General features: G+C 35.9%; 2 protein-coding genes across 3 annotated transcripts in view; one reads left to right on the plus strand and one right to left on the minus strand.

Moving 5' to 3' along the window:
- The first annotated feature begins 3,424 nt into the window (after positions 1 to 3,424).
- LOC117331699 (C1q-related factor-like) lies at positions 3,425 to 5,467 on the plus strand. Of its 2 annotated transcripts, XM_033890535.1 has the most exons (3): positions 3,425 to 3,929; positions 4,222 to 4,380; positions 4,873 to 5,467. In XM_033890535.1, exons 1-3 carry the CDS (start codon positions 3,569 to 3,571, stop codon positions 5,274 to 5,276), a joined length of 924 nt encoding a protein of 307 aa, XP_033746426.1. In that variant the 5' UTR covers positions 3,425 to 3,568; the 3' UTR covers positions 5,277 to 5,467. The 2 variants fall into 2 exon arrangements, with proteins under 2 accessions (XP_033746426.1, XP_033746427.1); XM_033890536.1 differs by lacking the exon at positions 4,222 to 4,380 and having other exon boundaries at positions 3,427 to 3,929.
- A 437-nt stretch (positions 5,468 to 5,904) lies between these two features.
- LOC117331078 overlaps positions 5,905 to 27,437 on the minus strand; it is a 34,750-nt gene continuing 13,217 nt past the window's right edge. Inside the window, 22 exon segments of the mRNA XM_033889674.1 lie at positions 5,905 to 7,523; positions 8,603 to 8,857; positions 9,331 to 9,398; positions 10,711 to 10,783; positions 11,083 to 11,124; positions 11,829 to 12,006; positions 12,351 to 12,538; positions 12,936 to 13,052; positions 13,472 to 13,694; positions 14,474 to 14,639; positions 15,113 to 15,219; positions 15,221 to 15,351; positions 16,062 to 16,395; positions 16,706 to 16,861; positions 17,176 to 17,263; positions 17,511 to 17,782; positions 18,431 to 18,624; positions 20,003 to 20,291; positions 23,682 to 23,916; positions 24,700 to 24,959; positions 25,991 to 26,473; positions 26,882 to 27,072. Of these exon segments, the coding sequence (XP_033745565.1) occupies positions 7,453 to 7,523; positions 8,603 to 8,857; positions 9,331 to 9,398; positions 10,711 to 10,783; positions 11,083 to 11,124; positions 11,829 to 12,006; positions 12,351 to 12,538; positions 12,936 to 13,052; positions 13,472 to 13,694; positions 14,474 to 14,639; positions 15,113 to 15,219; positions 15,221 to 15,351; positions 16,062 to 16,395; positions 16,706 to 16,861; positions 17,176 to 17,263; positions 17,511 to 17,782; positions 18,431 to 18,624; positions 20,003 to 20,291; positions 23,682 to 23,916; positions 24,700 to 24,959; positions 25,991 to 26,473; positions 26,882 to 27,072 (4,121 nt within the window). The 3' untranslated portion in view covers positions 5,905 to 7,452.

Here is a 27,437-nt window from a genome sequence, read left to right on the forward strand (position 1 = left end):
ACTTGATGAAGACAAAATCTTATGGACGTCATCATGATATCACTGTGGAGTATTCTGTTTCCTTGTGCGATGTTAAGTGTGCTCGATGCTCGTTGGTATGGCTAGTGGTTCCGTGGTCAACACACTTGTTCACATGTTATGAATTAGACATACCTGGATGTGACCTAGATTTGTATGACGTGTGTCGTCAAAGCGTATACCCTACTGGAACACATAGTCTTATCTTTCCTATTAGTATTCAAATGTCGCCATGTAAACATTACGACTACGTTTACATGCCGGTGATCTCTGCTTGTTATTTTACTATATTAACATGGTATTGCATACAGTAAGCATTATGTTTATCATAAATAACTTATTTGCATATCATTACAAAGATGTTTTTTTTTCAAATCATACATTACCATTTGTGTGTGCATTTCGTTGAACGTATCATTGCATATTTTAGTGTTAATGTACATCCAAGTTCTGCACATTGTGAATACAGCACAATGAACGTGAAGTGAACGTGAAGATTTGTCCTCTCGAATGGTCAAAATGGTGTCTATAACTATAAGTATCACTGTTGGAAAATATCATCAGGTGTTGTATATTTAACAAATATACAATAAAACTAAGTTTTTCCCTTAATTACGAAAATTAAGTGTTCACAATCGTGCTTTATAAATAAGTAAATCAGTGTAAAACAATAGCATTACCATTCGGCCAGTAGGTCCTTCAAGAAGGCATATAATACCGCTCGTAAACAGAACGCACTACGGATTCATCACTTGTTCCTTCGTGACTCAAACATAGACCGAGATAAACAGTATTTTTAATACGTAAATATATGTAGTGCTCAATTTTCCGAACGAATTATTTTCTTTGTGTGATAACGTTAACTACATTATGAGTATACTTTCTGAAAAAAATCAATGAGTATGCATATTTTTATCAATGCCAGACTTGATATTATTATATTGTGAATATCGTACATCACATGTCTCGCCATATCATTATATATCGACCCCATTTTGGCTAGCCTGTCACTGTTCATATATGTCATTGCTATCCTTATTATCATTAGTCTTTACTTTGACTGTAGATCATATGGATTTATCTTTAAACATTATATATTTTCCTTTTACATTGTAATGTGTTTATAACATTAACATGACAAGTGTATCAACGAAAGTGTGCTTTTTTACACAGGGAAATAATTAGAAACTGTATGTTATTCCCATGATTTTGGTATCTAAAGTGACTACACTACCGACAGTATATAAACCGTTTGTCTGATATAAAATGGCACCTATGGAATAGAATTACATTGTATATGTAATCATAGTAACACCCACACATTGAAACTATGTAATACCAAAGTCCTACCAATGGCCACTAGAACAAAGGGTACTGACCAAAACAATGGCATTGTAAAATAGAAATTCTTCGGAGTGCAATCAATTATTCATTAACTTTGTACTTATAGATGTAAGAAGAAGCTCGAACTTTAAAAGGGTGGTTATAGCGTAACAAATGTAACTATTGTATAAAAAAATTGTCGTTATTTTCAAACAATCATAATATGTATATAGGACATGCATTGTTCAATAAAATGATAAACAATACTTTGATGTTATATTTTCTACTTGTAATTTGAAAATGAGGAAAGGGATTTTGTTTTATCGCCGTTTTCAAGAATCATAATAATTATTCTCTTATATAAACCTCGGTTCCACAACCTCTTCCTGAAAGCAATTGACTTCTAGGTTTCTTTTTCTCTATGTAAATAAACGTTAGATACTGTTTGCGTAATGGCAGAGGTTTCAAGTTGCCATGTCTTGAAAATAATTACTTTCATAAGAAATGATACAAAAAGAACATTGCACATCATTGTATTATGTTATGGAAACGGGGCATGCTGAAAATGATAATGCACAAACTGTAGGTACAACTATTTCATCATCATCAACATCAAAGCGTACTTAGACGCAAGCCATTTGTTGTTCTTTTATTCATGAAAATCCAGTACTTAAACAATTAAACTAAATATCTTAAATATAAATGATAAAAAAGTATCATGTGTTCATTTCGCATCTATGCATGCATTTCAGGGTATCGGGCCGACTACTAGTATCACTACGCCATTGAATCGCTGTGTTTAGAGCAGTAGTATCAGCTGCAGGTATTATTCAATTCAAAGCCCGGTTAAGGCACGATGTATACCATTATCTTTCTTCGTCATTTGTGTTACTCTTATGTGTCTAATTACCAACACGATGCATCATGCGCGAGTGCTGTTGATCCGAAGATCCGAATTTCCTGTCGTTATTTCACTGTGTTGAATATTTATAATATGTGTACAGTTCGCATTCACGTATGTATACATTGCGATCCAAGTGTCCATATCAGATCTAATAGATGCTTTGTCACTATGATCATGTCGAGGTGTCGGTTCGACCATCACTGCGCCATTGTCATTTTAGAACGTTGGTGTTTTGCCGTAGTTTCAAGTGGAGGTATTTCTGGCTAGACGATTAGGTACCATAGATCGCGAGTTAGAGGCCCGGTCAAGGCCCAAGTCATATAAAGTTGTCTCCCTTTGTCATTTTTGTTACCATGTAATTTATCTTATATTACAAGATATAATAAAGTAGGGTATATGATAAAATAACTTACGTAATACAATAAGACAGTCTTATATAATTTGGCTTAATAATGGATCAACATCGTTCCATGAATAAATGATAACTTAGCTTGCCTTACGGGAATGCTAATAACGGTCATTTCCCTCTAATTCTAGATATTTCTCCACTTGTTCTCCACTTATTAATGGTAATGAAATGTTTTCACCATCGTTATCGATCAATAACTAACTTGGTTGGCAAAAATGTTTAAACGAAAAGTGTCAAATTGTTAGATGCATTGCATTAACGGTGGACATGATAAAAACCGCTGCAAGTAAAATAATCGTGTGACCTTGTATTTTCCATGTCCGAAGTTAGACTCATTCAAAGCTCGTATATGTGACGTGTGATTCTCATTATGAGCATGATATGACCTGGGGTGACCTACATCAATATTTTCATATGGCAGATATCTTTGATAGGGCAGAAGACGTGTACCGTCCGGAACGCCTGATCTTGTGGTAATATTTTTGCCTCGTATCGATTTTCAATACGATCTTCACGTCATTATATTGTATGTTTGGCACCTAATACGTATATCTTTGAAATATAATAGTATCAATCAGAATCAATTTGGTGTGAAATGTATTTATCATGACCAATTATACCGTTCGTTTTAATATTCGTGTCATCATGTAGACATGAAACTTATTAAAATGAATGTGTTAATACAATAGAATTTGATAAGATGTTTACGTTAAAAAACCTGATCGCAGAGATTTCTCTACTGCTAACACTTGTCGGGGCTGTAAACTGTACCTGTTTGGTCTAGAAAGGACATTGATAACACATTTACGGTGACACTTTTGGGTTGGTTGTTGATAAGAGTATGTACATATTGTAGTTGCTTATCCTTGATCCGTTAGTATTGCCGCTTACACTAGATAAGCACTGTGATTACAATGCTTCTCATTTACGTTTTCAGTCTTTTTGTTCTGTCTGTGTGTACCTCGGACGACATACGGACTCTGAAAACCCTTGTACCTATCGACCAGTTTAATGCACTGAAACTTAAACTTGAAAACTTGGAGGCGGAACACAAGGAACAATTAAAAACACAATCTGGAGAAATAATTAAGCTTCAGGACGAAGTGGCGGAGCTACGACACACCGTGAAACAGATACACAGCACAGGAGGCTTTTCTGAAAGGCATGGCGAGTGGAGCCTTCCTTTAAACGAGACTGCCATTTCGAAGAGTCGCAAGTCAAACAAGGACCAGAGAGAAACGGTTGAGGAACATCATCATAAAATGAGACTTTCCGGTAAGGCTATATCCAGGGTAGATAAGAAGGTATACCATAAGATTTTTTTGAATTGCGTTTTTATACAATGAGAGTTATTCTTTCAAAGACTTTGTTGCTAGAGCGTTCAGTAGTACAATGAGATACGCTGTGACTGCCAACCGTTCGTAGACAATATATAACGGACTATCTTCTATTTATTATTTCTTTGTCTACATTAACATTTATACTGTTTAGATTACTATCCTGTACACTGGACATTGAATTTTGAAGGAATTTGCCAAACCGTAGTCAGTATGATTGTTATTGTTAGGCTACCACACGCACTGGAATGACACAACTTCCTCTTCCACTCCTATCCCATACATACGTACAACTCCATGTACGTGCACTACTTCCGGTACACCCACAGCACAACCCGGAACGGAGGGCGGAACTTTCTCGACTAATACCAATATTACAAATGGGGCGAGTGAGTTCATTAACGACATTTGCTAGACAGGAAAAAATCCCTATTTCAAAGTAATAGATGTAGATTATCTGTAAGGGTTTAAATGTATATATATTGTCTGTATTTTTGACACATTGGCCTCGGGGACTGTTGACTGGTTGCTGAACACCAGTACATAATCCATATAGACAAAAATATGACGAAATAGAGAGTTTTATGACATCGCGGTTCGCTTCAAAAAGAAGAGAACTTCTGGTACATGCACTGCAGGTAAATTTTTCAAACATGCATTGCTACCAAGATGCTACATTGACCTATACAGAATATTTCAAACTTTGATAAAGCATGTCTCATAATCCAAGTGACATAAACATAGAAAATATATTATCATTATTAACATTCATATCATTGATAATATTATTGAACCTAGAATCTAGATTTTGTTTTTCAGTGCTTGCGACAAAATATTTTTTTGATCAGAACATGATATTTCAATTTCCTGGTTTCGTACAGGTACTCGCAGCCAAGTGTCGTTTTACGCTCGCCTTTCCACAAGCTTCTCCAATGTGACTGAAGGTGAAGGAATCATATTTCAGACGATAATCACAAACGACGGTTTAGGGTACAGCGGATCATCCGGGATCTTTACCTGTCCAGTAGAGGGTATGTACGTATTTTCCGTCACCATAGTAACCATTCAGAACAAGCTACTGGAGTGTTCTTTAGAGAAGAATGGTCGAATGGTGGGACGAGTGTACAGTGGGGTAGAGCACTTCCACAACTCCGGCTCGATGACTGTGATATTACATCTTAATGCTGGGGATCATGTCAATGTCCATGTATATCGCAGTTTTCAGGAGACAGGCGCCATACTCAGTGCCATATATACCACCTTTTCTGGATTTCTACTGTATTAAACATAATGATTATGTTAATGCCAAAGTGACTAGTGAGATATGGAGGTATGATGTTATTTTGTTTGTGAACATTCTTCCATTGTTTTATCTATAATATATATCAAAATATGCTAATTGTTTTAGTGTCGTCAAACACAAGCGGATACTTAGTCAAGTGATTGGTTCTAATTTACATAAAGTATTCTTGATAATTGATGTGTATATTTGTCTTTGCCTAGAGTGTTTTGTATTAAGATTTGTTGAAATATATTTGATCCCAAATAATCCATTAATGTTATACCAATATATTTATCTATATATACCTAATTGTACCTTAAACGGTGCATATTTAGAGAAGATAGTCATTTAAGCTGAACACAAAGAATGGTTTACACTGTATATCTAAGCCGACTTCAATCCAGTCTTCCCACGAAGAAGGGACACAAGCTTTGGCCGGAGTCCTGGGTCTATACCATTGATACACATAGAATATATAACACATGCATATTATGATCAGAGGCTTGTACCGTTTCGCAGTCCATATCTTATGACTTTCAACAGTCGGCATATTGCCTTAGAGAAGATAGGTATTCTCTAAAGCATTCTTCAAAGCTATATAGGCAAAACAACATACTCCGAACAAGAGAACTATAATTTTTGAGAACAATTTATTGGTAAAATTTAAGAGAATTTTATAAGTAATATATTCAATATTTTACCAAACAAAACAATTGAAAGCAACGTGGTTAAAAAAAATTGTAAGAGTTGATAGCATCTTCAACTCGCCATTTTTTTCGTACGCATTGCACTAATATCCAAATTTAGCACAATTGCTGACATATATGATTTAGAAACAGACGTTACTCCGAAATTATTGCCCAATCCATCTGAAATTGCATTTATAATATAACTACATGTATATGCATGTTTGAAATAAAATATATACACTAAAACTAAAGTAGGTCTACATTATAGAGTACATCAGTGTTATCAGCTACGGTTAGAAATGGCATTATCACATTACATAGAATATCACAGGCAATAACTGGACGGAAACACGGAGTACATAGCATAATGGAAAACCTAACCGGGAAACCTGTATCCGCAAAATGATACTACCAGGGGCGATAACTCGAGGTGTTAGAAACCTAACAGGGAAACCTGTATCCTCAAAATGATACCACCAGGGGCAATAACTCGAGGTGTTAGAAACCTAACCGGGAAACCTGTATCCTCAAAATGATACTACCAGGGGCAATAACTCGAGGTGTTAGAAACCTAACCGGGAAACCTGTATCCTCAAAATGATACAGCCAGTGGAGAGAACTCTAGGTGTTAGAAACCTTACCGGGAATAGTGTATCCTCAAAAAGATACAACCAGGGACGGTAACTCTAGGTGTAAATGAGTTTTCAATTCATACTGATACTAAGTATTTGTTTATTGATATGAAAGGGCGTCATCGGAAATAATTATTAAAACCTCAATATACGTAGCTTCTACCGAGAACATTTCAAGACAGAATCCGTGTAAAGAAACAGACATACCAGGACAACAAACGCCAACGAGTCACCAATGCAAACACATATTATTGGATTACGGGAGTTCACGAATTGAAGTAGGAAACATACGAGATAACATTGTTTCATGTATTGTTCATGAATAGGCGTATGTGTAACATTCCGACGGGTAAATGCTATTACTCAGACATTTAATAATCATGGAAAGGGTGTAATTTTAACAGAGTCTTGATCCAATCCCCTAAAACATCTAACAATTGCTTTTAATGACATTTGGTACACTTGTCGCTAGTGTAATTTTGTTTTGTTCAAGTTGTCCCAATTGGAATCTATGTTTCCTCTTTTGAGTTCAAATAGGTTACAACGATATAGTCATAATTTTGCTGTATTTTCATATAAAAATATATCACCATTACGTTTATTTCAGCTTTAAATATAGACAATGTTTAGGTATGTTTAGCATACAGTATTATCTTCTTCAAAATATGTTGACTAAACAACAAACAATAATTTGTATTATAATTCTACTAAGCCTAATGTTGACAAGTACACGATAACGATATAATTAAAATGGTTTTCTCTCTAATCTTCTGTACTCTTCAATCTTCTCGTTGTCCAAATAAAATCTTGTGATAACCACTATTTCTTGGTTACACGCGTTGCAAACCATCGCCCATATTAAGGAATCGTCCACGTCACGCGTTTTGACCAGCTTCCGCCATTCCTGATGAAGAGGCCTTCGCTAGTAGCTGCAACATAGCATACATATAAATTAATTAATAATAAAAAGGAGACAGTTCGCCGGGTAATACTGTCATTCAATCAAAACGATATGAACGTGACGTCACGTTTAAAACAATTATGTGACGTCATATATAAATGTGTTCATGATATTGTACATGGTATCACTTTTATTGTACATTGTATCATGATATTGTACATGCTATCACGATATTGTACATGGTATCACGATATTGTACATGCTATCACGATATTGTACATTGTATCATGATATTGTACATGTTATCACGATATTGTACATGGTATTATGATATTGTACATGTATGACGATATTGTACATGGTATCATGATATTGTACATGGTATCACTATATTATACATTGTATCATTATATTATACATTATATCATTATATTGTACATGTTATCACGACATTGTACATTGTATCACGCTATTGTACATTGTATCACGGTATTGTACATGGTATCATGATATTGTACATGGTATCATGCTATTGTACATTGTATCACGCTATTGTACATTGTATTACGATATTGTACATTATATCACGATATTGTACATGGTATCACTATCTTGTACATTGTATGACGATATTGTACATGTATGACGATATTGTACATGTTATCACGATATTGTACATGTTATCACGATATTGTACATGTATGACGATATTGTACATGTTATCACGATATTGTACATGTTATCACGATATTGTACATGGTATCACGATATTGGATATGCCTCTATATATATTCGACATGATTCCTTGCTGCCGGTTGAGTTAATCAAATAATGTATCGTTATCAATACACAATAGACCTATCTCACAATCCCCATAGGCAGACAGATTATATTTACTTCGTCGCAACTTTGAAAGTTGTTGCCTTTCTTTTTGTATTATGCTTTAAATGATCTTTTTTGATAACAAGTTGAAAATCAGTAACATTAATAATTCAATTTAGAGTTATCAACAGCAATCTAAAGTAATGAATGTGCTGCTAACATGCCAATATAATGAAATACAATATGTATATATATAAATATATATAATTGCTGGGGATTACTTACCTCCCCAGTTTCCCAGTGTGTAATTTGCGTGGGGTTCAGCCGAGTTTAAGTAATCATTGGACTGCCAGCCGATAGGTTTGGAGGATTCGAACTCGGAATCGTCTCTGGATGTGAAGAAGATGTTTAAACTAACAGTGTGAAAGCCAGCACCGTCATCCGTACTCATCAGCATGGTTCTCTTGTTCTTGTGCCAGGCATATAGTCGATCGTTTGTCTTGTCGTATCCAAGCAAACACCCAATATCGTCTGGCAGTTCTGTGAAAATACCAGCGGCAGGAACGTTTTATTACAGATTTTACTAGAGAAATATACAGAAATATGTATAACACAAGGAAAAGTGTTAGTTTTCTCTGCAGTGAAAATTGAGATTTTTTGTATATTTAATAAGAGAATATTAATATTTCTGTGACAGGGACGAATGAAGGAATCTATTACAAAAGCGACCACGTGACCTCTCTTAAACCGTACCAAAATATCAACCTCATTCATGAAATACATGTATTTGTCATTACGATTAAATATCCTTTATATAAAACATACGAGGTGATGGACAAGTAGTGTTAAACTGTTGTAACATGTAGGTTTGTCAATCACATAGTTGAGATTAATATACTTTTACAACTACACTACATCACTCAAACTAGGTAATTGTACTGCAGTGTATGATTGACAAAGACAAACTCCATGGGTTTGATTAAAGGCGTACTTATAACAGAAAATGCACTAACTTTCCCAGGACAAGCCGTCATTCGACCGGGCACAGCTGATCACCATTTCGTCTGTGAATAATCCGTCACTGTAAAATCAGGAAAGTAAAGTATAATTAAATAAGAGACACGAACAAAAACATCCAAACCATGACATATTGGAATATTAGTCATTGTTATAACTGTACGAAGTATAAATGGTGATAATTACTCCAGACCAGATATAATTCGTGAGGACCTACCTGTACATTGTGTATGTTTATATATATCAACAATGTTTATACCACAATAGATTATTCAACTTCCATGGTATACAATAATCATTACAACTGTTGAATAACATTTAGTTTATACCACACTTGGAATAAACCCTAAGCGCGTTTTGATTGGTTGACATTGTGAAATTTGACCCAAACTGCAATTGGTATTAACGTCATCAATAATCGAATGACGTCACATCACCGGGTTCCGGCCGTCACTTGTACACCGTATTTGCATACGCGAAACTAGACTTGGCCACGTTCCCCATTGATTCAAGCCGATATCATTGTGGTAGAAACAGGTCACAAGACTCGTGATTTTTGGATATGGAATTTATTTCACACTCGTAAGTTATTTATTTTCTAAAGCTCGTGTCTTTCGTAACTTAAAAAAAATATCTTAATCGAGTGAAATAAATTCCATATCCAACAACCACTCGTTGTGTAACATCTATATAATGCCTTCATGAAATATATAATTGGTTAGTGCCTATAATTCCACACAATGTTAGTGCTTAAGAACTGTATATTATCTACACGTGTCAAATGTCTTCAACTCTATGCAATGCTATGAAGTGCGTTAATGTAAAAACAAGGTAAACTAATGCGTTAAAGCATCATTTCTCGCGTTTAAAATATAATTTATTGCATTAAAACATCATTAACTGCGTTTAACATAGGAATTTAGCGCATTAAAACAAAGTTTACCGCATTACACATTACATTTAAAGCGTTAACAGTTATCACATTAAATGTAAACAGAACATGTATACGACCTATTTAACGAGTTAAATGGCATTGTTACATTTTACCGTTTTAATCTAGATACATTCCAATACGTCTGCAAGCGGTTGCGATGCTAGAGCACTCACCATTTTCAACGACTGGAAATCCACATGAAACCTGATAGCATTTAAGGCATTAACACAGTTTTAACGCGTTAAATGGTGCTTTATTTCGCATTGTTTACATTAAGTCCTTTCATACAATTTATTAAGTCGCGCATTACGTGGTAAAACTGACTGTGCACAAAATATAACTGGATATCATTTCACGCAATAGATACATGGTAATCATCTATGCTGGCATGTTAGAAGTATGCGTGTGTCTGTACGGATTAAAGGTAATCAATGCAACATACCTTGCTGGGGCGGCGTCACAGAAGTGTACATTTGAAGTCTTTCTGTTGTAGGTCATGCTTCTAGCGTGAAACTCTATCAAATAAGGAAGTATTTGTTTGTGCACATTACTATAGCAGCATGAATCATGATGAGCCCAAATATGCGCTCAATTGCGCTATTGTCATTAACGTTTAGATAAGAAATTGGTATCGATCTGTTCATCAGCGTTTTCGAATATGAGCATCGAAATACTGTTAAATATATATTTCTGAATATGGCATTATCAAACTTTAGTTTTCAGTGATTTTAAATATTTACAAACTTTTCCGTATACTATGATTTTCTGTATAGCTCTGTATCACATCACCAGGCACAGGTCCTTGTATACATACCTGGTATAGTTGGCTGGTGTTTTGTCACAATGTCACAGATATCTGGAATCAATTAACATATTGATTTACCATGTATGTTATAGTAATATGAAGTAACTGACATCAACCGATATCAATATAATGTTTTTCCTATTACTATCATATCATAATTGATATACATAGCATTTTTACTACGGGCATGTTGCGAGCTTGCCAGCCTCCCTTATTATAGTTTTCTGACATAGGTCAACAGTACTACCATTGCTTTATGACATAGCTACTACATCAAAACCATTGTTTACTGACATAGGTACTACAGTAGACCATTGTTTCCCGACGAAGGTACAACAGTTATACCATTGTTTACTGCCGTAGGTACTACAGTTTACCATTGTTAAATGACGTAGGTACTATAGTATACCATTGTTTACTGACGTAGGTACTACAGTATACCATTGTTTACTGCCGTAGGTACTACAGTATACCATTGTTTACTGACATAGGTACTACAGTATACCATTGTTTACTGACGTAGGTACAACAGTTATACCATTGTTTACTGACGTAGGTACTACAGTATACCATTGTTTACTGACATAGGTACTACAGTATACCATTGTTAAATGACGTAGGTACTACAGTATACCATTGTTTACTGATGTAGGTACTACAGTATACCATTGTTTACTGACTAGGTACTACAGAACTACCATTGTTTATTGATACTGTAAAACTATCACAATAACATTGAACATATCGACTCTAACCTTGCGCTGATATATCACTCGATTTGAAACATCCGATAAACTCAAATTTCAGTCCTATCCTTGCGAGCGCTGTGCCCGAGTTATCCTTTGAAATGTAGATTCGCATATATCTAGCCGGAGTTGGTCTCCCCATTTCGACCACGATTTCGTCTTCATTATCGCCAAACGCAACATCAATCTTAAAAAGAGACAATGGTATATAGAATAAGATAGCAGAGTATACGCTTAAAAAATATGATCTGTTGAAAATGCAAAAAAGAAAAATTAACACCTACAGTGTATCTACATTTGTATTAATATTTCGATATCGCTCAACAGAGGCATTGTTGCATGAATGAAGTAGTTTAATATGCCGACATACGTGGTTGACATTTAACCACAACATCTAACATAACATTTTGTCAATGTCGTCCTATTTAATGGCTACTAATTAATTACGATGTTGTGAACTGAATATGTTAGTCAATATGGAGTTGTGAATGGTTCACGCCTTGGTATGACTCCGACGAAATGTATAATTACCGTTTCGGCTCTTTCGTATGCACTGCCGTCGTTACTGTACTCCAGTGAGATAGCGGTGACTTTGTGCGGAAACCTGGTGATGTTACCTCGCTGCATGATTATCTTTGCCACAAGTGTGACGTTTCCAAAGGCAACCTGGAAGTACCGGTACGGGGGAAGGCGGCCTCCACGGACGAATGGCCCCCATTCTTAATGAAAATAGATATAACAGTTTTTGACAGTCAATAAATCAGGGACAAGCCATCTATAGTAAGTGACATTACTGTGACATCTACTAGAGACAGTATCTGTGGTACTAAAAAACTTAAGAAAATATTGTCTTCTGTTTAACAAACCTGATCCAAAAGTCCTCTCTTTCTGAAAGTGACAGGTCAATAATGTCTGGCTTGAAATTAATTTCCACAATGAAATTTTCACTTTAACTACGTTGATCTTAGGGTTAATCGTATTATGTTAAGAGATTGTACAGAAGAAATCGCAAGGACATGATGAAGGGTGTTATTTTTATCAGCTAAGGTATATATATCAATCACATTTCTTGTACAGTATCTTGAACTGGAATGTCACATGATCTGAAACACTTACCTGAATTTCCCCTTAACCGGCCGTGAAATGCGGGATGCTGTGGATCACTCTCAATAGATGAGGCCAGCTGGCAATCTCTGATAACACCCGTTTCCATTCCGAGAACATCATTACATGCTAAAGTAGAAAAAAGTGACAACTCGTACAGTAAGTCAATAAGTTATGTACCTTTCATTTCATTGGAACAATATATTATAAATTATTGTACTGTACAATTGTTTTGATGTAAAGAAGATTAATTGCAACAAAATAACTTGACGTGAAAGAATTCAAAGGACATGTAGCAGTGAATTTTAAGAACAACCTCAGGAGTGCACTCTTAATTTGCTTCGGCAGGTTGGTTAAGAATGTATTTAAAGGCTGGTAGTGCTATTCTGACGCCATGTTGGATGTATCGTTCTTTGACAGGAACAACAAGTAATAACAAGTGAGAAAGCAATCATTGTTCAGTGTGACCTTGGGCTCACATGATATATCACATTACACCATACTAACATGGAACCATTTGATACTATATTTTAACGTTATTCACTTACTATCATCTTGTGTGACCTTGGCGCTGAAGTTTAGATACTGTGTCTCCGTTGTTAGGAACGCGTCAGGTAATATGTTACTACCCGACCTATGGTAGGTGGAACTGCCCGCTTCTAGAAAGATTATGGTGTTGTCGGGTATGATATCTATCGGTACTTCAACCGAGTTATTACTCTCAAGTAACACCGTAAACTCCACCGCATTACACATGAGTAAGTCTCCAAACTGTAAATTGGAAGTAATGATAACCATTTAATCTCCAATCAACAGAGCTGCCATATCATTCAGACTCAGTACAATGGCGTTATTGTTATTAAAAAATTACTCCTGTCTATCGAAAAAAGGGTATATTTGTTTGACAAGTTCCTATGAATTTCTTTGTCACCTAGCAATTATAACCATGACCTTGTTATGCAAATTCATATTATGATACATTTATATATTTGTATGAAGTTTTGTCACATTCGAGAAATGATAAGACTTAAGAGCAAAAGTGTACATAAACTCAATCCAGGTGTTCTAGCTACTACCTGATATGTGTATGTGCTTTGATGTAAACTAGCATTTTATCTAAAGACCGCTATATTTCGGAAGGATCCACTACAATATCAGATGTTGTATATGCACTTAAAAATACAGACATTGATAATTCAGAAGTGAATATAAAGGATTTAAATACATTTTACACTCATCATTTAAGAACCTGTTAATCAATCTACATAAAACTACCAACAGCCGTTCACCAACATACACATACAATACGAATATCAACATGCAAAATCCAGAAATATACAACATATTCACGTGATGTAACCAGGCCATCTAGCATCACTTATTACAGTGGCTAAGATAGACAGTAATTATCGAGAGAGAGAGAGAGAGAGAGAGAGAGAGAGAGAGATCTCGATAAGCCAGAAAAGAAAGTTACGTGTGGTAGGTTAAATACATTTCTCCTAACATCACATATACCTTGATTACAACACTTGTGCCTAATTTACCCGTACGTTGATGAATCCAGGATCATTTATTATTTCCACTGGAGTTATATTAGCCTGTGTCAAGTTCGAGAAGGAAAGGTAGGGTGGCAAGAACATCATCATGGAGGCGTTAATGGCTCTTCCTGAGGACATGTTGGTGTGGCTGAGCAGGATGTTTATGTAGATCTGAGACCTAAAATGGAGACATTGTGGATCATCAACAATGGTAATGTATATATGACAGTTCCAACAAGTCAATGTAGGTAGAAGACATCAGCCATCGAGATGAAATATGAAACAGAAGTATTACATAGTAAGTTTAGACATCGCACTGTCTGGAGTGTCAACAGTGGAATTGAAACATTAAAAGAGGCAATTTAAGTTCGAGATATGAACAAGGGCTAACTTTTATATCGGTTGCAAGATATAAGGATACAGGAAATATAGGTATCATATATAGGCATTGCAGGTCTGAAAAATATGTGGATCTAAGTAGTTCAGAAACTTGCAATACAGGATAAATTGCATTGATCAGAATGAAAGCAATGTAGATCTGAATTCTGAACAAAATGCAATGTTGGTCCAATACCTAAACAATTGTGTAATTTAGAACTTAAAATAGCGAAAGATTTAAAGGTATAACACCAGTATGCATTTCGTACGTACTCAGTTGTCAGTGTGCCGTTGACATCGGCAGTAAACTGTAATATCGGAACCTCGTTGTCATTACGTTTCACTCTTATCTTCTGTTCACAGAGAACGATGACGTTTGCCGACCATTGCGCCGAAGCTGATAGGGAAGACTGCGTTATGTTCTGCCAGTTCAAAGTCTGGCAACATTAAGTCAACATGCAAGAGGACACTGTCATCATCGTCTGTATTAGTCTCCTTACGATATGACAGACCTGTAAAGAAAGAACGAAACACACGATCAGTTTACTTTTCCCAAAGAAAACTAAGGTTGCTTTACAAAAAACAACAACACAAAAACAAAAACAAAAACAAAACAAAAAATCTTCCGTCACAGGATGTGCACTGCAAATTAGGTGAAACTCATCATTGTAACATTTACATTGTTTGAAATTTTAAATCTCCCAATTTCTGATTCTGATGTGTATATGATTAATGAAAACTAGACATTTCTTATAAAATTATTCGGTGCCTATTCATCAGTAACATATCCCAGCGAGTTGATTCCTGATGTAATTCAATAAACTCAGTACAGTTGTCTGATTACCTTAGTCAGAGACAGAGGTTATCTATCAAGTCAGATTATGGGATTTGCTACCTGTGAGTACGACAATGAATTAATTTTCTGTCTTGTTTATTTTTCATTTCTGCATAGTACATTCACACATTTGTTTCCTTAAGCTAGCGAGTCTACATGTACCAGTTGATATTCAAAGCCGTGTTCAAAATATCATAATTTCCGTGATAGATGTCGTTTGCTGACAGAAAAACCTTACTTAACAGGGTTTCAAGACATGCAGGGTAACACGAATATATCAAAGCTTTATATCATCCTATTAGGAAATGTATCTAATTAAAAAGACTTGCTAGTTAGATGAGTAATGAAGTGTTCGATGCTTGTGGGAAAAATAATCCAAATATTTACCAAGGTTAGAGACGGTACCCAAATCCAAATAGCCCTGGTCGACTTGACAGGTGCCGAGTGACGAGTTTAGTACTGGCGTAAAGGTCTGTCCGAGAGCCTCGTCCACGTAGAGACATGCTATATTTGTCCCAGTTCCCATCAAACGAATATCTTTCACCAGTGCAACCACAGAATCGTTGGTAAAAGTGTCGACATCGAACTTCACCTTAGAAACAGAACCGGGATGAACGTTGAGAACGAGTGGCAGAGTGGTATTGACGCCGATCTCCATGTCGATGATGTCTGAATTCGTCAGATTAACGTAAAGTGTTGTCTGATTCGTAGCAATCGTATTCTGAAAACAAGAACAATAAACAATATGTATCGAAAGCATGAAAAGAACCAAAATAATACTATAAACATCATACCACTGAAGTCTGCTTAAAAAATGTTTGGTTTGTAATATGATCTACTTAATAAGACAGATGACAATACAGTTACACGAATGGCGGTCGTAATTTGTGACCGCAGAGACGTACCATCACTTACCTCAAAAGGGAAGGTATTACGGATACATGTGAAGTGACGGCAAATTGTGACCTCAGAGGTAAGGGTAGGCTGAGAACTGAGTGATAAATAAAAGCTAAGCGACAGAGTATACTAACATTATACTTTGGTACCAGTGTGCTTGTTTGGGTAAGTTCAACATTAGCCACAAATATCTCGAAATCGTTGCTGTTGACTGCTACATGGACGGTGTGAGTGTCTCCGGATGTACTAGAGGTATTGTGTAATAGCTTGAAAATTCCCTCAACTCGAATCTGAAATAGAATTAATGAGCACCACTATAAGAATTAATGAACACTACCAGCTATGCTGGATGACTTAAGCTATAGATAGTATTTGGTATTTGTAATTACCAGACCTTTAATACTTTGCTGGTTACCAACAAACTCTTACAAAATGTAGAACAAAATGTTACAATTTCATTCATTTTATATCTCTTACACAACCTTTTATTCAAATTAACGAGTTAGTGCCAGTGTTATATTTTATTAGAATTTTCTCTACATCAGACGCACGCTCACACGCCGACAAAGTGATGCCAGCTACAGGAGATTCTGCAACAACTTACCCTATTGGAAGCCTCGTCTGTCCCCATGGCAGAGTTACAGATAAATCCTAGATTCAGGGTAGCGATACCATTGTAGTTGGAGCCCGGTCTGTAATTAAGTTATCAACTTATCATTATCAGAAATAGAGTTAACACAAGCTAAAATTTGAACTTTAACCAAGATATCTTAGCGTTTTCTCTAGTATTAAATGCTTTGAAGAATATTAAGAAAGCTTGACAAAAATTCACGCACCTGAGTGACAAGATAAATATAAGATTTTCGTGTTGGTCCTTGTTTTGCTGACACATTGTCAAATTCTGACTTGTTTTGCATTGCCGAATTTTATCTAACTTACCGTTTTTCAAAAACTGGGTGAATCTCGGTTTTACGCAGACATGGAAAGTTTTTGCCGACTTCGATCACGGCTGCATCACAGACTTCCATGTAACCAGGAACAACTAATGGCGACGAGAGAAACTTCACGGTGTACTCGGCAGGTAGGACGGGAAGTTTCGGCAATGTCATATCCAGGATAAACCGTTTTGCTTCTCCATATGTGATATCTGCAGTATCATTTTGGTCTACGCTGGCCATAGTAAAACTGAAGTTGGCGCTCTGAGTCACATTCTGTTGGGCGAAAACGGACAAACTGTAACGTTTCACTAAGTCTCCGTTTATTTATTTCGCAACAATATATGCAATGTGTTTTCTTCTTCATGTTAAAAATTCGTACATCACATATCTCTATGTGTTAAATAATGCGTTTCGCAACGCTTAGACTAACTTTCTATGGTGGTTGAAGAGCACCAATAAAAATTCACAATAAAAAAGTATTACACTCGTACGATAAAAAAGTATCTAGGGTTCTTTTCTCTGGATACGTAACTACGATATAAACGTACTACATGTAAAACGCTCTTTTCAAAAATGTATTTCATTATTTCAAATATGACCAAAATTCCTGACAAAACATCAACACATCGTTCTTTTATTCTAAGGATCTGCAATAAGAACATTTTAATTTTAACATATTTCCTCTGCATATAACTGAATTCATTTAACAAGCATTGAGACATTTCTCATTCCACATTACATAAATTTCTTTGCATATGAAACAAAGAATGTTCGCTTAAGTATTATTGACATTCTTTTAGTTACTCTATATATTTCATAGTTGTAATTCCTTCCCATAATGACGTAAGTCATACCTATGAGATGACAATGACTATCTATTATCAGTACAATGGTTAATGTTTTACAATTTAACATGCTGACCCTGTCGATGATAGAGGTGTTGCTAGTAGCAGTCATTGATTGCGTAATAGCCTTGCTTTGACCAGTGGCATACGTCACAGTTGTGGTAAAGCCCAGTTGTGTCCCATCAGCAACGTCGGGACCGAGCTGCGTGATGACTTCAAACATGATGGAGTTGCCGTCGTAAAAATCGTTGTTCACTAGTGCGTCGTTACCTGGGAGTCGGAAATATATTTTACAATATTTGTATCTGTAAAACCATCAATAGCTTGTTATCATTATCAATTCAACATGTTTAATAAATAAGATTGATATGTCATGTCATTGTCTCTCCGTACTGCATTAAAGTACAAATAACACCCTGATCTTTTAATATTTTCAAATAAAACATTCAAACTTCTATTTCGGAAACGGAAAGCGCTTATTAACAATTAAAACATCAAGTAGCTAAATCATGTAGGGGCAAACCCAAATATTTATCAAGAAGTCAGATATCGAAATGAGGTTTGCTATGAAGGACCAAAGTAAGATAATAAGAACACTGACAGATCCTCTCTTGTGACAATATATCCCCATATAGCAGAAGTTGTCGTTGAACATTTGGATTTAAAATCGATTGAAAGAATGCAAAATATACATTTTACCTGTACCACCATATTGGCTTGGCTAATATAAATACTAGTGCAAAACCCGTTTGTTGGTTTTGATTTGTTTTATTTCAGTTTGAACCCTCATCAAGAGCAAGGTTCGTATTCAAAGACCCGCTTCAACCTTTTGACTCAATGACCTTGGCTTTTAATCCAACGAGGGACTGCCACAAACAAACTTTCATCCATTGACCTTTATAAATGGCCAGTTTACTTATCATGAAAAAAACTTTTACCATTGACCTTGTGTCCTTGACCTTTGTTATGTTGACCCCTTGTTTATTTCATACCAATAAGCTTCATGGTGTCATCACAAAACATTCATCAATGAAAAGATACAAAATTTAACCTTAATCTTTCACCTTATTTAGGGAATAGCACTCATGTATTTTAAATTTTGCGGCGTTATACTATGATATTGTCTCAATGGAGTTTTAGACTTAGAGTAAAAGAGATACTTTGGGCAAATTAAAAAAAAGTTTGATCTGTTAATTGAATCTTCAACAAGCAACAAACAAAGCACGATGCCTTTCTATGCTTTTATTGCTTCAAGATCCCCGACATCTGTGCCATATTCGTTGACCTATGGCGTGACGCTTTTGTTCATGGTTCAAAATAATCACAGGATCAGTCAGCAGGGTCATTCGTAATTAATAATCGACATACGGACTTCTTCACATAAACGTTAGTAATTTCTGAACTGTACATCTTAGTTATTCTGTAGCAAAATATATTATGTTATTTTTTTTTATATATAAAAATATATATATAAAATCCAATCACATTTAAATTACATATATAAGATTATAATAATGATTACTAATTAAATTCGAGTGCGTAAACATTTCTATATCCAGTGACACAATCTCAACAATACAAATGACATACATTAAGCCAACATATTTCGTCAAACTGTATTGTGCTACTGGCTATGACGAGTACCTACCTACATTGGTAATATAGCTTGCATTAAAGGTCGCCTTTTTGTTATCATTGGATGGCCACGTCTCGAAAACCGGCTCGGTCGTCGGATCCAAACACGGGAAGTTTTCTCCGGCAGCCATTATACGTAGACCACACACGTAGAGTCCGGCCGTGTTGGACTCCACTTCTACCAATAGGTCGACACTATCCCCTGGAGCCACCTTGAAAATGATGCCGTACACCATCGGGTAACCGATAGGCGCCATGGCCAGGGTAGTATTCTTTATCACCCCGATGTGTGGAATTGTCGCCTATATCCAGCAAAGCATCATAATTAAGATATGATAATGGATGCAGTATCAACATGCAGGATAAAAATTGTAAAGAATGAGCTAGTTATAAACTTACTGATATAGTCTCTAACCTGCGATCTACTTGATAATCTTACCTATTTATTCTGATTAATACCCTAAATCAAGTGTACAATGTATCGAACACAATACCATAAGACAAAATATTGACTTACTTTACTCACTCCTTAAAATGATATCTTTAGAAGAAAAACACGTCTAACTTTAAACGGTACATAATTGTGTAGAGCTTGTACATTGTACTGTCAAATTGATTGTGATGCCTTTCAAGGAAAAACAAAATTGGCTTTACACAACATAATTCCAATGTCATGAAATGTTTAATGAAAAAACGTTGGGTGTACGTGTAAAAGTAGGGTCAATGAAAAAAATGCATTGCCCACTTTGGGCCTCAAACTAGATAGAGAGATCAAATGATAAGGATAGAGAGATCAAATGATAAGGATAGAGAGATCAAATGATAAGGATGGAGAGATCAAATGATAAGGATAGAGAGACCAAGTGATAAGGATAGGGAGATTGGTTTGGTTTGGTTTGGTTTATTTTGTTTAACGTCCTATTAATAGCTAAGGTCATTTAAGGACGGCCTCCCGTGCGTGCGACATGTATGCGTGTGGTGAGTGCGTATGTGTGTTTCGGGAGGCTGCAGTATGTTAGTGTTAAGTCTCCTTGTGATAGACCGGAACTTTTGCCGATTTATAGTGCTACCTCACTGAAGCATACTGCCGAAGACACCAGCAGCACACCCCACCCGGTCACATACTGACAACGGGCGAACCAGTCGTCCCACTCCTAATATGCTGAGCGCTAAGCAGGAGTAGCAACTACCATTTTTAAAGACTTTGGTATGTCTCGGTTAGGGGACAGAACCCAAAGCCTTCCTCACAGGGGCGAACGCTCAACTAAAGGCCAAAAGTGAGGCATTGTCAAGGGAGACATTAGGAAGAAGAAAGTTGTTCAGAAAGAAGAGAAAAGATAAGATCCCAAATTTAGTCGCCTCTTACGATCATGCAATGGGGGCAGCAGGTACAATTCTTACGCCCTACCTGCAGGGATAGGGAGATCAAATGATAAGGATAGAGAGATCAAGTGATAAGGATAGACATATCAAATGATAAGGATAGAGAGAAACCAAGTGATAAGGATAGAGAGATCAAATGATAAGGATAGACAGATCAAGTGATAAGGATAGAGAGATCAAATGATAAGGATAGAGAGATCAAGTGATAAGGATAGACAGATCAAATGATAAGGATAGAGATCAAATGATAAGGATAGACAGATCAAATGATAAGGATAGACAGATCAAATGATAAGGATAGACAGATCAAATGATAAGGATAGAGAGATCAAGTGATAAGGATAGAGATATCAAATGATAAGGATAGAGAGATCAAATGATAAGGATAGACAGATCAAGTGATAAGGATAGAGAGATCAAATGATACGGATAGAGATATCAAATGATAAGGATAGACAGATCAAATGATAAGGATAGACAGATCAAATGATAAGGATAGACAGATCAAGTGATAAGGATAGACAGATCAAATGATAAGGATAGAGATATCAAGTGATAAGGATAGAGAGATCAAGTGATAAGGATAGACAGATCAAATGATAAGGATAGACAGATCAAATGATCAGGATAAAGAGATCAAGTGATAAGGATAGAGAGATCAAATGATAAGGATAGAGAGATCAAATGATAAGGATAGACAGATTAAATGATAAGGATAGACAGATCAAATGATAAGGATAGACAGATCAAGTGATAAGGATAAACGGACCAAATGATAAGGATAGACAGATCAAATGATAAGGATAGACAGATCAAATGATAAGGATAGAGAGATCAAATCATAAGGATAGACAGATCAAATGATAAGGATAGGGAGATCAAGTGATAAGGATAGAGATCAAGTGATAAGGATAGAGAGATCAAGTGATAAGGATAGAGAGATCAAGTGATAAGGATAGACAGATCAAATGATAAGGATAGACGGATCAAATGATAAGGATAGAGAGATCAAGTGATAAGGATAGAGAGATCAAGTGATAAGGATAGACAGATCAAATGATAAGGATAGACAGATCAAGTGATAAGGGTAGGGAGATCAAATGATAAGGATAGACAGATTAAATGATAAGGATAGAGAGATCAAGTGATCAGGATAGAGAGATCAAGTGATTTTAACGATAGAGAGATCAAGTTATAAGGATAGAGAGATCAAATGATAAGGATAGAGAGATCAAATGATAAGGATAGAGAGATCAAATGATAGGATAGAGAGATCAAATGATAAGGATAGAGAGATCAAATGATAAGGATAGAGATATCAAGTGATAAGGATAGAGAGATCAAATGATAAGGATAGAGAGATCAAATGATAAGGATAGGGAGATCAAGCGATAAGGATAGAGAGATCAAATGATAGGATAGAGAGATCAAATGATAAGGATAGAGAGATCAAATGATAAGGATAGAGAGATCAAGTGATAAGGAAAGACAGATCAAATGATAAGGATAGAGAGATCAAGTGATAAGGATAGAGAGATCAAATGATAAGGATAGAGAGATCAAATGATAAGGATAGATATATCAAGTGATAAGGATAGGGAGATCAAATGATAAGGATAGAGAGATCAAATGTTAAGGATAGAGATCAAATGATAAGGATAGGGAGATCAAGTGATAAGGATAGGGAGATCAAATGATAAGGATAGACAGATTAAATGATAAGAATAGAGAGATCAAAGTGATAAGGATAGACAGATCAAGTGATAAGGATAGAGATCAAGTGATAAGGATAGAGATATCAAATGATAAGGAAAGACAGATCAAATGATAAGGATAGGGAGATCAAATGATAAGGATAAAGAGATAAAATGTTAAGGATAGGGAGATCAAGTGATAAGGATAGGGAGATCAAATGATAAGGATAGAGAGATCAAATGATAAGGATAGAGAGATCAAGTGATAAGGATAGAGATCAAGTGATAAGGATAGAGAGATCAAATGTTAAGGATAGAGAGATCAAATGATAAGGATAGAGAGATCAAATGATAAGGATAGAGAGATCAAATGATAAGGATAGACAGATCAAATGATAAGGATAAAAGGATCAAATGATAAGGATAGAGAGATCAAATGATAAGGATAATCCCAACAGAAACTCCCTGGATGTTATATCTCAGAAAAAAGGATAAGGATAGTTCATGAAGAGGCTTTACACGATACTTGTGGTGAAATGGAGTTCAATGATGGTATAACACACAAACATTTACGATATAAGATAGATATTATACATAGCATTAATAATTACTCACAGGTGCTACTGCGCTGGTGGTGTCAATGTTGAGAGCAAACTGACCAACCCAGATCTGCTTATTGGAGTACATAACCCCGGCACTGGTCCATTCCTTGGCAGCCATTTCATCGTGCGATAAGACCATCAGGTCGACCGCCAGCGACATTTTGTCCTCTGCTATATCAGATGATCGCCCAATGTTACATACTCCTCCGATATTGTGTACAGCTCGGTTGTTGATGCCATCATTAAATCTGCAAGAAAGAAGTTGTCAAAAAACTTAGTAATACTTTATATGAATTTCACTTTAAATTGCGTTTTTTTTTTATCTATTTGATGTGTAAAACAAATGGTTTCCATACTTTTGAAAATTCCGAATTAATAAAACTAGATTTTGTTGCTGATAATAGTAATATTGATCTATATCTATTCGGGTGTTTACACTAAAACGAGGAATGGGTACAAGTGGTATCTGACTATCCTCTTTCTCTTCAGGGGTTGACAATATAACAAGGAATGGGTACCACTGGTATCTGACTATCCTCTTTCTCTTCAGGGGTTGACAATATAACAAGGAATGGGTACCACTGGTATCTGATCATCATATATCTCTTCAGGGGTTAACAATACAACGATGAATCGGTACCACTAACATATTATCATCCTCTTTCTCTTCAGGGATTAATAATATAACGAGGAATCGGTACCACTGATATGTGATCATCCTACGGGGTTAACAATATATAGCACGGGTTTTACACAGTATCTTTCAAAACCAGATCACGCCAGAGTATGGAAAATGACATTTGAATGTTACATAATACACTTATCCTTGCATGATAAATACACTATCGTAGAAATCGAACGAAGATAAACAAGGATGTAGATATATAGAATATTAATTGTACTAGCATCACTAGATAAGCGAACAAATGCTTGAAATACTTGCATGAAATTAGACCTGAAAATGTTGTGTATTTAGACAATTGAAGATATAGTAGGGGTGTTACAAATGGTCACCATTATCCCCTGCTTACTTTGATGTGTATGCGACTTTGTTGTTGAGCCAGCTAGGGGTGACGCAAGGTAAGTTTAATCCTGTCGACAAGACCCTGGATCGACACACCTTGAACTTTGAAGATGAGTTGCCGCTCGGCATAATGAACTCGACATCCATTTTTGTGTAGGTATAGTTACGACCCGTGTCGATATTCAGGACCACGCTAGTAGCCAGTCCTTCCCTAACCGTGTCGGTGCCAATACCGACCGTCATGTTAAAGTCAGGCGATGTAACATTCTATACAAACAAAACACGGCTATTTAATATCACTGTAGTATACGCTCAATACCTATATGGTTATCATATGATATGTGTGAAAACAATGTTTATAATCCATACATGATTATTGAATATACTCCAAGTACTGATCAGATTTAATACATACGACCAATGTGCATACAGGGTAAACGACCAACATCAATACAGTGCAACTTAACGATCAATATTAATAGAGGATTACTTATCGTGCAATATCAATAAAGCATTACGTAACGTCCAATATCAATAGATGATTACGTAACGTGCAATATCGATAGATGATTACGTAACGTGCAATATCGATAGATGATTACGTAACGTGCAATATCGATAGATGATTATTACTTAAAGATCAATATCAATAGAAGCTGAGTTAACGGTCAATATCAATACAGGGTAACTTACGGTCAATATCAATTAGGTTATTTAACGATCAATATCAATAGAGAATAACTTAATGATCAATATCAATTGAGGATAACTTAATAATCAATATCAATATAGGATTACTTAACGTTAAATATCCATAGAGTTCAATGTAAATACAGGGTAACTAAACGGTCAATATCAATTAGGTTATTTAACGATCAATATCAATAGAGGATAACTTAATGATCAATATCAATTGAGGATAACTTAATAATCATTATCAATAGAGGATTACTTAACGTTAAATATCAATATAATAGAGGGTTATTTAACGATCAATAAAGGGTTACTTGGCGGTCAGTGTCATTAGGGTTGCCTAACGGTCAACATTGATTAATAGAGGGTTGCTTAATGATCAATATCAATAGATGATTACTTAATGATCAATATCATATATATACATATAAATAGAAGGTTGTTTAAACGATCAATATAAACTTGCGTAGCGATCAAAACAAATACAGGGTTTTCTAACGTTCAACAAGAATATGTTGCTACGTTATATTTTGACATAATTACTGTGTGACGAAATACTTTATTTATTATTATTTTCGATGTATTTTTAACCAGATGTTACGAACCGGTGTGCCAGCGTTGGTGCCGGATACTGTAAATGTGTGCGTTAACGAAGTTGTTTTCCCCGCATAATTGGCAGTAACCGTCAGATCGTGCTGCGAACTCTGTGTTGCGGAAGGGTGCTCTAACGCTGTAAAAATGATATCTACATCGATGGAGTTGGCTGCCAGAGATGATGCCTCGACTGGGAGGTTGGTAAGTCCGCCAATGAGCATAACGCCCTTGTCAGCGGCGGAACCGCTTGTGGTCCTCGCGGAGTACACAGTGGTTTTGTCCAGTGTCAAACAAGGGAGGTTATTGCCGCCCGAGACTAGGGTCACTGAGCAGAGCTGAAACACTGGAGCATCACTGATGATAGGGGTTTCCACAACCAGTTCGTACGAGGCTGTCGTGTTATATGGTATTTCCATGGCAAGTCTAACTACTTTTGGCGTCAGGGTCTCTACAAACGAGTCCGTGCCGGGGTCGATGTTCATATTCACAGAGGCCTGCGATAAATCAGGATACACTGATGTTATAACATTCATTATAAAAATGTTCTTAAACTTAACACTGTTATTTTACGTCTTTTTGAACTTCATTCCAAAATCAGAAAGAATGCAGAAGCATAATGTCTATATTTTCATATTTCCATTTATTTGTATCTGTATTTCGCTAAATGGAAGACAATTTCTATTAATATATTGTGATATTCATGTTTATATGCAAGTTTCATTACGAGCTTCGTATCTGATTGTACTTTTCACAATTACAATAAAATATTTGTGATCTACATGTTTGGATGCTTATCAAATGAGAACAAAACTCTTCGTATTGCTGTCGGATTTAAAGATACATCAATATACAGTATAAATCCAAACTCCTATTACATTGTTTGATACGACTCAATATCTTACCATCCCAGAATCGATTATCTCCGGGATGTATTTGACAGGGGTCGTGGCTGCCCAGATTTGGTTGCCTGAGATGTCCAATGTGGCGCCTACGTCTGACAATTGGTCTACTAATCCCTCGTCTATGTAGGTGTGGTATATAACCTCGAACTCGATCACGTTGTCTTCGTATGCGTCTCGAGTATGTCGGGAACCTGTACAGGGATTAGATAGATAGTTAAACAAGATACAAGATACAATTATCTTTATTTCGTGCTTATTACATATTACAGTTAACTTAAACTCTCTGTAACTTGTAATTTGATTGCCGTAAGTATACAAACATTGTAACAGTGTAAAGGTAAACAAAGAAGCTTATCCATAAGATTTGATAAGTTGCTAAGATAATCAAATTTACAAAAAAGACACCGTAATGATAGTGACACGCATTCCAGATGGCCAGTGGTTAGGGTAAACATATTCACAAGGTTATTGGGCGATATTCCGGGAAGAGATGGGCGTTGCCCACTCTTTCGTTATGCAAAATTTCGTTTTATAAGTGTGAGTAGCTTTCATTCAT

The sequence above is a fragment of the Pecten maximus genome, chromosome 7, assembly GCF_902652985.1.
Source record: "Pecten maximus chromosome 7, xPecMax1.1, whole genome shotgun sequence".
NCBI classification, from domain to species: Eukaryota; Metazoa; Mollusca; class Bivalvia; order Pectinida; family Pectinidae; genus Pecten; species Pecten maximus.